The sequence below is a fragment of the Hyperolius riggenbachi genome, chromosome 9 (genome assembly GCF_040937935.1).
Source record: "Hyperolius riggenbachi isolate aHypRig1 chromosome 9, aHypRig1.pri, whole genome shotgun sequence".
Classification (NCBI taxonomy): domain Eukaryota; kingdom Metazoa; phylum Chordata; class Amphibia; order Anura; family Hyperoliidae; genus Hyperolius; species Hyperolius riggenbachi.
Window position 1 is genome coordinate 72,577,932 of NC_090654.1, and position 12,261 is coordinate 72,590,192.

A 12,261-nucleotide genomic window follows, 5' to 3' on the forward strand; every position below is an offset into this window, starting at 1 on the left:
AGAATACGACAATACTCAACACTAGGGATGAAATTTGCAGCGGGATGGTTTTGCCATATTTCCTCCCATAATGTTCAGCATGACCTCTGATCTTAAACGACAACTGAAGTGAAAGGGATATGGAGGCTGCAATATTTATTTCCTTTTAAGCAATATCAGTTGCCTGGCTGTCCTGCTAATCCTCACAAGACACAGGGAGACGGAGCACATGGGGGGCAGTGGACAGGGTACCAGGGGACACTAGGACAGAGAGCAGAGGGACAGAGAACAGGGGACAGTGGAGGAAAGAGGACACAGGGGGACAGAGGACACAGGGGACAATGGTGGACACGGGGACTGAGGGCAAAGGGACAGAGAACATGGGACAGAGGACACGGGGACAGAGGACACAGGGTACACTAAAGGACAGAGGACACAGGGGACACTGAAGGACAGAGGACACAGGGGACACTGGAGTACAGAGGAGGACTCAAGAGGTAGAAGGAAGGCACAAGGGGTACATAATAATAGGGGGGAAAGGTTTAAAACACCCCTGTACCATGGATGCACCAGGTTTAGTATATTTTTTTGCCGTTGGTATTTGTCCTCTAAACCCCGGTGCGTCTCGATAATATAGTGCAATACTTGTGTTATTTATTGTGAGAACCGTCCCCCTCCTGGCCCATTTCATGCCCAGCATGGTACCACCCATGGCAAAAAGCCCAGTTCTCTGCCTCGGTTCATCAGCAATGATACAGATTGATTATTACCTGGCAGAGAGAATCAGGCAGCATTCCATACATTCAATCTTCAGGACATTCTGGGCATTTTCTACAATGGGTCGGCTTACCTATGATAAAGATACAATCACAGACTATAAAACTGCCAAATATTGTGTGACAAATGCAGGACAATGAGCTATGATGTGCATAATCCGTGTATCCATTCACTATGAACTACTGCAGTCATTTCTACCAATAACCTCCTCTACAGGTGAATGCATTAAAGTGAGTGCTGTTAAGTTCAAGAAGACTAACGTTGGCCACGTCTTACAATTTTTCTGTTGGGTTTTACCCCAATTTAATTAAAACGATTGATTGTGTGAAAAGAATATCAAGAATTTTTTTTATTAATAAATTCAATCAAAATTGATGTTTTTTCTCAATTAAAATGGATCAGAAAGGTTGGAAAAAACAGATCCATTTTGTTAGAAATTGGATGGTGTGTGGTGAGTTGTATGAAAGTTATTCAGCCTAATACATTGTAAGTTTACATTCAAGAATAAAGGAACTTTATTTGTCAAAGTTATACATTAGATAGAATGTATTTCTTCACGGTAATAAATGTAGTGTTGATTAAAATAAATGAGTAGTAGTTTGGTACATTTTCTAAGGTTGTTTGTGTTGTGTGCCTTAATACATAGCAGTGATGTCACATAGAGCACCCCCTACACATCAGTGATGTCACATAGAGCACCCCCTACACATCAGTGATGTCACATAGAGCACCCCCTACACATCAGTGATGTCACATAGAGCACCCCATACACATCGGTGATGTCACATAGAGCACCCCCTACACATCAGCCAGGGCACACAGCACCCCATACACATCAGTGATGGCACAGAGCACCCCATACACATCAGTGATGGTACAGAGCACCCCATACACATCAGTGATGGTACAGAGCACCCCATACACATCAGTGATGGCACAGAGCACCCCATACACATCAGTGATGGTACAGAGCACCCCATACACATCAGTGATGGCACCCCATACACAACAGTGATGGCACAGAGAGCACCCCATACACATCAGTGATGGCACAGAGCACCCCATACACATCAGTGATGGCACAGAGCACCCCATACACATCAGTGATGGCACCCCATACACAACAGTGATGGCACAGAGAGCACCCCATACACATCAGTGATGGCACAGAGCACCCCATACACATCAGTGATGGCACAGAGCACCCCATACACATCAGTGATGGCACCCCATACACAACAGTGATGGCACAGAGAGCACCCCATACACATCAGTGATGGCACAGAGCACCCCATACACATCAGTGATGGTACAGAGCACCCCATACACATCAGTGATGGCACCCCATACACAACAGTGATGGCACAGAGAGCACCCCATACACATCAGTGATGGCACAGAGCACCCCATACACATCAGTGATGGCACAGAGCACCCCATACACATCAGTGATGGCACCCCATACACAACAGTGATGGCACAGAGAGCACCCCATACACATCAGTGATGGCACAGAGCACCCCATACACATCAGTGATGGTACAGAGCACCCCATACACATCAGTGATGGCACCCCATACACAACAGTGATGGCACAGAGAGCACCCCATACACATCAGTGATGGCACAGAGCACCCCATACACATCAGTGATGGTACAGAGCACCCCATACACATCAGTGATGGCACCCCATACACAACAGTGATGGCACAGAGAGCACCCCATACACATCAGTGATGGCACAGAGCACCCCATACACATCAGTGATGGCACAGAGCACCCCATACACATCAGTGATGGCACCCCATACACAACAGTGATGGCACAGAGAGCACACCATACACATCAGTGATGGCACAGAGCACCCCATACACATCAGTGATGGCACAGAGCACCCCATACACATCAGTGATGGCACCCCATACACAACAGTGATGGCACAGAGAGCACACCATACACATCAGTGATGGCACAGAGCACCCCATACACATCAGTGATGGCACAGAGCACCCCATACACATCAGTGATGGCACCCCATACACAACAGTGATGGCACAGAGAGCACACCATACACATCAGTGATGGCACAGAGCACCCCATACACATCAGTGATGGCACAGAGCACCCCATACACATCAGTGATGGCACCCCATACACAACAGTGATGGCACAGAGAGCACACCATACACATCAGTGATGGCACAGAGCACCCCATACACATCAGTGATGGTACAGAGCACCCCATACACATCAGTGATGGCACCCCATACACAACAGTGATGGCACAGAGAGCACACCATACACATCAGTGATGGTACAGTGGTCCTTTAAAGGATACCTGACCCAAAGCTACACAAGGTAAGCAAAGAGGTATGTTCATGCCACATCCCTCTGAGCATTGTCCATTATTCTCCTCATTCCCCCTGGACCTCATAAATACTCAGACAGTAAGAGGCAGGCTTGCTGCCATCTTCACTCCTATTACCCTCCCGTTCCCTCCTCTCCAGGTGAGTGAATGGGGGAGGAGAAGAGGAGGGAATGGGGGGGTCAACAGAGGGAACATCACAGCAAGCCTGCCTCTTCCTGTTGCAAACTTTGCCTATTTTCTTTTAAAGAAGTTCAGGTTGGCAATGGCTGGGCCAGATCTGGGAGTCAAACCCACAACCTCATGCTTGGTAGGCAGCAGCAATACCTCTGCAGTAGCAAGAAGCAGTAATTACAGAAGCCTAGAGGAAAAGGGGGGGAATGGAGAAAGCACAGTTGATGTGGATCCAGCAGGAACATACCTCTGTGCTTACCTTAGGTAGCTTTGCTTCAGGCCAGGTAATCTTTAAGTTAATGCTACATCAACTGGGTGTTCAAGCCCCCCCTTTAAGATGAATAACTGTACTGATTCCTAGTCAGTACTATTTTGACTTACAAGACCTCCTCAACACAGAACTGAGAATTGTAGACAACATTAAAAATCAAAGAAGACGCTACAGTCTGACTTTCTTGTTCTATATTTACAGAATGACTAAAGCGCAATATCTTCTGTGTGATCCCAACCGGAGGTCCACAGAGAGAGACATTAATGTTAATGTTGCGTTTTATTATCATCAGCATTTTACAAGCTAGAATATGAACCGTTTCATTCACTCACTGTTGAACCACAGTTAAAATAGAAGGCAGCATTTTATGGCGATAATATGAGACCTCAGTTACCAAAAAGGGCATAGATGATAAAAATGGGCAATTTAGACACTAATGTCCTGCTAAAACAATCGTTATCAGTTATAATATTTCCTTACATGTGTTTCAGTAAAGCCATAAAAACCTCACTATTATTGATCGCCACAGATATTTCCTGTAGAGAATATGCAAAGTATTCTGGGTACATATCTATATTCTCTCCATAGGGCAGTAGGAATAAAAAAAGAAGAAAAATATCCATGTGGTGTACCGGGTTTCTGTACTCACCCGCATTCCAGGAATGGACAGGGTGTTCTTCAGGCGGTATTTGCCATCCTTTTGTGGGTATGTATAAAGAAGGACATCATTCATCTGGAAGAAAAACAAAACAAAAAACTTCTATTAACTTTTTCTTAACATCTGGTTAAGATAGAGAAAATGCATAAAAGTTCATTTAAAAATCCTTCATGATTGCTCAACAACAATAGAGCAAATATTTTTTAACAAGTTCAGAGATACGCCAAAGAAGTAAACAGATTAATTGGGGGGGGGTTTTGATGTTGGGTTGTTGGGTTTTAGTTGTTGGGGGGGGGGGTATTTTCCTTAGTTTCACTAGAAGGCAGGATTGTGAAATATTCTTTTGAATACCTTTCTGTGTTTTATATGGAAAGTGTATACAATAAAGTAAAACTTTTTTTTTTGTTTAAATGATTTCTAATGTACATTAGCCATTTTATCTTCTAGACTCTATCTTGTATTATATCTTGAAGACAAGAATTTTTAGGTGTGTTTAAAATGCTGGTGAAGCAAACTCTTCAAGAAAAGAGGAAACATCTACCTATCACCTGAGAAGGCCTTTCTACAGACCTAGGCACAGATGCAAAAGACCACCCCATATAGTTTGCTACATTTGGTAGCACATACATGGCACATACTGTACATTAACCACATACTCACGCATAATGTACATAACATAAACACCCAATGGACACTCACGTGACATACAGAGGATACCAATACATTCACATGCCCTTACACATGCACAGATACGGTACACTGTAGATACACTTAGGCTGAGTTCCCATTAGGGTGATTCCCAACCATTTCCCCGCATGTGAATTCTGATGCGAAATTACAACACATTTAAATCAATACGCTTCTTCCGAATTGGCTCACAAGGAAAAAAATCGGAGTGTCTACTGCATTTTTTTGGACATGGCATCCAAATCCCCATAGCATTGCCTTGGCATGGCCATTAGATTTTGCTGTGATTCCGCCTCAGCATGGGCGCTGCCCGTTTCGGTCGCCGCCGTGATGTAATACGCACGTGTTCTGCCGCCCATCGCTGCCACTCGGTCTCTCCTACACAGCTCAGTGACCGGTATTAGCATGGGATCTCCATTGGGATTCTCATAGGCTTTCATTGGACACATTTGCCGTACAGTCCGGAAAATTGTGCCAAGTTGGGACTCTGCGTTCCATCTCGCGTTCCGCATCAAGAGGATCCGTGTTTTTTAATAAGTGGAAGTGGATCCTATTTTTAACATAGGATCCATTTCTTGTGTTCAAACGGAGCTTAAAAACATCCCAAACGAGTACGTTTTTTAAGCAAGTGTGAACCAGCCCTTACACATGTGTGTGTATTAAATGAAGGAAAGGTCCTGTCCAATTTATTTTCCTTCAGGTTTCTGTTAAAGCCCAAATCCACAGGAAAAAATGTATTTTAGTCTTGGATAGTGTGAAAAAGGGTTAGTTGCTGTCCCTTATATAGAACCCCAAATATTTTCCTGGAGTTCGGTATGAAGTATGTGCCTATGACATCAATCATACCTATCCGTTCTATCTACAGCCTTTCAGGGCATTGCTGATATTAAACAGATTTGGCACCTATAAACAACATTACTTTCCGGGCAGTGTCTCCTTCGCCTGTCCCCAATCACTCCCGTATTCCCACAACAGTGTCTTCTCACATACGACATGACATAAGGAAAAAACATCAACTCCCGGGACTTTCTCTCGTGCTTCCATGATGGATGGTCTCATGCTAATTTTGCCTATTATAAGAATCAGAAGCACGCCGGCAACGCGGTGAATCCCTTCCACGACCTTGAACGCAGAGCTTCCCGTGGTTATTTTACAAAATTCAGCATAAATAATTCATATTTTTTCCAAAAGTATTTAATGGGGAGATACAAATGTAGGTTGGGTGCTCCAGTCAATCTTCCTGGGGCGTCGCAAGGCTCCGCAACACCTTGTGTCCTCTCCTGCATCCGCATTGGGGGGGGTTGTATGTCATCCGCTGACAGATGAATCGTCACTGGGTTTTATTCCTGTTACTTATTGCTTCATAAATTACCTTCCCGACTCCCATTAATCTGATCTGTTCAGTGACATCTCCAGCAGCTGAAGACATTACCATTCAGGACTGGGGCGCGAGACCGACCAAATAGGCATAGATCAAATAACAGACAAGCAATGATCTCCCAGGTACATAAATCCTGCCTCCCGTTCTGGAGCCATTTGTGTTATGCAAACAGACACGTAAATAACATTAATCTGAGGACGGAAGATCATTTGTAAATAAATCTGAATTATTTAGTTTGGCTGAGGAGAGAAATTGACAACAGCAGCAGAAGCGTGGAGATGTGGCTGCAGCAACAAGTGGCATCAGTCCAGGAAGTGCTGGTGCATACCTCCCAACATTCTGAGATAACAAAGAGGGACACCTCTAAGACACTCCCCTGTCACACCACTAGTCACCACTCCACTACACCGCTAGTCAGGCATACCATAAAGAGGTCAAAAGCCAAATATGTAATTTGATGATTTAAACCACACTGGTCCTTTCTATCATCACTACTTTTCCAAGTGCAAAACGATCCCAGCGGCGGGAGCATGGCAGGGGGAGGGAGTACGGCCAGGGCTTGCATGCGCAGTACGCTGCAACTAGCGAATCTAACAGGGCATGTACCGAAGAATCCAGGAGGCGGATGATGGCGGCGAGGGAGCAGTCATTATGGTTGGAGGAAGCCCCAGGTATGTATAAAACGTTTCCATCCTCTCCTTCAGAGTTCCCTCAATGTTTTAGATCATGAAAGCTGGTATTGCCCAAGAAGTGGAGCCCCATGCTTGTGGGCCCCAGGGTTCCCTGAGGAATACCAGTATGTGTCAGGGACAAACAGTTAAGAAGGAAAGGAAAAACTTTTATAAATAAACAAAACATTTTAAGGATGTTTTCTAAAATGTTTGTCAAGGCATTTCTGCATACATCTCCACCAGAAGCCTTACCCACTATTTAGCAGGCAAGCACTGAAGCAGGTGAAAATGGTGTGAGTAGCAGCCGGCATTTTGGGAACCGTTATAGTCTGTTATGTCATTAGTGGCTATATAGTCACTCCAGCTATAAGCAGAGTGACCTGGGAGTGGAAATAGGTGCTTGGCTATAATATATAGGGGTCATTCAGGCACAGGGTTTTCGTGTAGGCGTCAAGTTATCATAATTTAGTGGTGCCAGGTTAAACAGGGGAGAGGATACTGTTAGGAGTAGGTAAGGGAGGTAAGTGTTAGGCATATACAGGGGAGAGGTTAGTGTTAGGAGTAGGTAAGTGTTAGGCATATACAGGGGAGAGGTTAGTGTTAGGAGTAGGTAAGGGAGGTAAGTGTTAGGCATATACAGGGGGGAGGGTTAGTGTTAGGAATAGGTAAAGGGGGTTAATGTTAGCCATATACATCTAGGAGGTTAGTGTTAGGAGTAGATGGGGGAGGTTAGGGTTAGGTGGGGGGGGGGGATACTGTTAGGATTAGGTAAGGGGGGGTTAGTGTTAGGCATATGTAGCGGCAGGGTTTGTGTTAGGGGTTGGGAGAAGGTTAGTGTTAGGCATAGATAAGGGAGGGTTTGTGTGAAAATTAGGTTGCAGAGCTGGGATAGTAGAATATTGGTATAATTACCAATATTGTACTATGGACATTATCTTGAATCCTTTTTAACGAGCGCCTTTAGTAAATGTAAGCACAGCCACTATTGCCAGCAGAAAAGCAACACACACAACCCAATCAGTCATTGTGAGCCATACACATGCATAGTCTGTGCCTGCTCTTGTTCAGTAAATACTCAAATGTGATTTTACTTTTATTTAGTAAATCCCTTAAAGAGGAACTCCAGTGAAAATAATGTAATAAAAAAAGTGCTTCATTTTTACAATAATTATGTATAAATGATTTAGTCAGTGTTTGCCCATTGTAAAATCTTTTAAATCCCTGATTTACATTCTGACATTTATTACATGGTAACATTTTTACTGTTGGCAGGTGATGTAGCTGCTGCATGCTTTTTTGGCAGTTGGAAACAGCTATTTCCCACAATGCAACAAGGTTCACAGACAGGAAACTGCCAGGAGTACCATGGTCCTCAGAGTTTCCTGTGGGAGGGGTTTCACCACAAAATCAGTCATACAGCGCCCCCTGATGGTCTGTTTGTGAAAAGGAATAGATTTCTCATATAAAAGGGGGTATCAGCTACTGATTGGGATAAAGTTCAATTCTTGGTCGGAGATTCTCTTTAAAGTGGACCTGAACTCTTGCACAGGACAGAAGGAAAACACAGAGCTAGAGCAATTTGTAAACGCAAGATGTTAACACTATGGCCTCAATTCACTAAGATCATGCTGGAGATAATAATGCAAGAGAAAACCTACCTCCACACTGTGAGAGAGTTATCTTATCTCTTCATTCCTTATGTTACCTCCTCTGTAGTTAATTTACCTCATCTGTAGTTAATTTACCTCCTCTGTAGTTAATTTACCTCATCTGTAGTTAATTTACCTCCTCTGTAGTTATTTTCACACGCAGTTAATTAACAACCTGTCTTTAACTCTTGAGTTATTTTAAGGATTGGAGAGTTAACTTAAAGACAGAAGAGTTAACTTTAGGTTTGCCTGAGGTAAAATGTTTCCTGAGTACTACATGCCTTATCACCATGGTAACAACTCTAGAAGAGTTATTAAAGACAGGAGATAAGCTTAGTGAATTGAGGCCTATGGCCTCAATTCACTAAGCTCATGCTGGAGATAATAAAGCAAGAGAAAAATTACCTCCACACAGTGAGAGAGTTATCTTATCTCTTCATTCCTTAAGTTACCTCCTCTGTAGTTAATTTACCTCCTCTGTAGTTAAGTTACCTCCTCTGTAGTTATTTTCACATGCAGTTAATTAACAAATGTCTTTAATTCTGGAGTTATTTTAAGGATTGAAGAGTTAACTTAAAGACAGAAGAGTTAATTTTAGGTTTTGCCTGAGGTAAACTGTTTCCTGAATACTACATGCCTCATCACCATGGTGATAACTCTAGAATTGTTATTAAAGACAGGAGATAAGCTTAGTGAATTGAGGCCAATGTCTGCTTCCATGAAAGCAAGAAGCAGACACACTGCAGAAGTATTGCAGGATTTGTAACAAAGAAATGTTTTTATTTAAAGGTTATTATGCTGTTGCTTATCTTCAAGAGCAGAGAGGAAGTTCTGAGTTTAGGTCCGCTTTAAGTCGCATTCCATTTGAAAACTTTACATCTATGCTAAAGCTATTCTTACGCAAGCAGCAAAAAAAAAAAGGCTAAATTAATGAAGATGTAAGCACTTCCCCCTCCCCCTCCCTTTGCTTACTGCTCCCTGAAGAGATTGGCTGAAATTAAAAGGAAAAGCGTTAATCAGATGGAGTCCAGGCAGTAGAGACAAGCTAATAAAATGGATTTTTGGGCCAGTGCCAAAGCATTGTTCCCTCGCCTATTCGGGGAAGTGTCCGGAAAAGATGCCGCATACTGTTGACATGGTAACGCTGATTAGCGCCCCGAAGATTTCATTACGCATTAAAAAATGATGATTGCCAGTTCAGATGTGCGATGAGGATATTGCAGTTCTGGAAAATGATAGGGATTATTATAATAAACAGAACGCCTGAACTGCCATATAATGGGCAACCAGGAGAGCGCTTTCAAAAACATGTTGGAAATTATTACATACAGTTAATGATTCCCAAAAGCTATATATCGCTATCTGGAGGTCATCTCACATGTGTCTATCACTTTATGAAGTATTTTCTGACACATCTTAGGGGAAAACCGACCAGTTCATCTCAAACATGGATGAGGCATTGAGGTGTTTGCATAGATTTGGCACCAGGATATCGGGTTCATAAATGGTGCCCATACACAGTACAATAAAAATGTTTAATTTTCCCATTTATTCAACCAAAACGATGAAATCCAATGAAAATAATCTTTTTTTTTTGGTCACGAAAAATGAACGATTATCCAGTTGTTTCGATAAAAATCAGATAGGACAGGTTGGAAAAATCTTTATATTTGATCTAATGGAATATTTGAACAAAATGATCTAATCGAAAAAACCAAAAAAATTGTACCATGTTTGGGAACCATAAGGCAGACTAGACACCACAAATAATAGTAATAATCTTGACTTCAGGTCCCCTATTTCCTCCCACCTAGCTAAGCTCTAAATAAAGCAATTGCTTTTATGTTAATTGTTTATGTCTTGTTTATCATATAATTCCTGCCTCTGCTAACTTGCACAACTTGAATATGATTAGCCATGATATTGGTCATATCTTTAAGCGTTGCCCTATATTTGCTTTTAAAAGTTTTTATATGATTGCTGTATTATACAGGCGACTCAATATTATATACTACAGAAGGTTGTGTTTACTGCCATTGTTACCCCTCTCAGTATAGTGAATTAAGCATTGTGATACAGCACATGTAGTCAAGGGCATCTGCAGAAAATTTTCGGGGGGGAGGGGGGGGGACAAAGAAGAGAGGGGGAAGGCCAAAATACAGTGGAGACAGTTACGCGCAGCGCCAACAAATGGGCATAATAGCCAAAAAATGGATGTTGCCATGGGCCAGGATGTGGGTGTGGTGAAGGGTGGAGCCAAATTTACATGAACTTAGCAATGGTGGCACGTTACACTAGGACTATAGTAGGAATTAGATTGTAAGCACCTCCGACACAGGTGCCCCCCAGTTTAGGTAGTGACAGGGACCCCCTATGTTTAGTGACAGGGACTCCCCCCTAGTTAAGGTGGTTACAGGTGCACCCCAGTTTAGGTAGTGACAGGTACCCCCTAGTTTAGGTAGTGACAGGTGTTCCCCAGTTTAGATAGTGACAGGTGCCACCCAGTTTAGATAGTGACAGGTGTCCCCAGTTTAGGTAGTGACAGGTGCCCCCCAGTTTAGATAGTGACAGGTGTCCCCAGTTTAGGTAGTGACAGAAGCCCCCTAGTTTAGGTAGTGACAGGGACCCCCCAGTTTAGGTAGTGACAGGTGCTCCCCAGTGTATTTAGTGACAGGTGCCCCCCAGTGTAGGTAGTGACAGGTGCCCCCCAGTCACATTAGTTCTAGCAGGCAGCCCAGCGTCAGACATCAGAATCTGCAGGTGACCAGTGAGAGCGGGCGCACGGTACCCACGTGGACACCACGCTGCATATGCAGAAGTGATGTCACTTCTGCATATCAGTGTGGTGTCCGCAAGGTCTTAGCTACTCCCCCATGCCATGCTATCGAGGCAAGGTATCAGGTGCAGGTGTATTTACTGCACAGGGCACTGGGGGGAACATTTTACATAAGGCGGGAAAGCGCCGGGGTGGCGGACGCAGTGTCAGAAGGCTTCCTGGGAGAATTCATGCTGAAATCAATCGGGAATTGGCCTGCGGTATATGGGCAGGAAACGGATCTCTCTCCGATCAGATTCGATCAGAGAGAGATCTGTTTCTTAGGCGATTAGATGGTTCGATAGATAATTTCCCACATGTCCGATCTCCCTTTCAATCCTTTCGCCGCTTGATTTCCGATAGAAGTGAATGGAAAAACATAAGAAAAACAAACAGAAAAGCATAATGTATGGGCACCTAAACACTTGTGTAGGTGTACATCCCCCACAGTTAATATTCAGGAGGGAAGATTGGGATGATGGAACATGCCAACCAGCATATGGTACAGTCCATCAGACAGCAGATGACATAAAAATGACGACATCTGAAATGTAAAATAATACTTTAATTCCTTGGTATTTTCATTAGTGTACTACTATTTATCATATGTTTTATGGAATTGGTTTTACATTATTTCATTCAGGTCCGCTTCAGAACCTTTATACGCCAATCCCAGCACGTTCCCACCTAGATAAAGATGCTATCTGACTCATTAATGACTTTATTAAAAAGCTTTCATCTTCGATAAAATCTCCCCTGAACTTTAAAAGTCATGCCAGCTAATCCTGCAAAGCTGATAGAAGTCACAGCTCTCTGCAGGCTCCCATGGTTCAG

At 43.3% G+C, this 12,261-nt stretch overlaps 1 protein-coding gene across 6 annotated transcripts in view; it reads right to left on the minus strand.

Moving 5' to 3' along the window:
- Positions 1–12,261, minus strand: part of FGD5 (FYVE, RhoGEF and PH domain containing 5) — a 321,938-nt gene that overhangs the window by 39,130 nt on the left and 270,547 nt on the right. For all 6 annotated transcript variants that reach the window (XM_068253043.1, XM_068253044.1, XM_068253041.1 and 3 more), the window contains 2 exons: positions 4,216–4,299; positions 750–829 (listed from right to left, as the gene is read on the minus strand). In XM_068253043.1, coding sequence (XP_068109144.1) covers positions 750–829; positions 4,216–4,299 — 164 coding nt within the window. The remainder of the gene's footprint in view (positions 1–749; positions 830–4,215; positions 4,300–12,261) is intronic.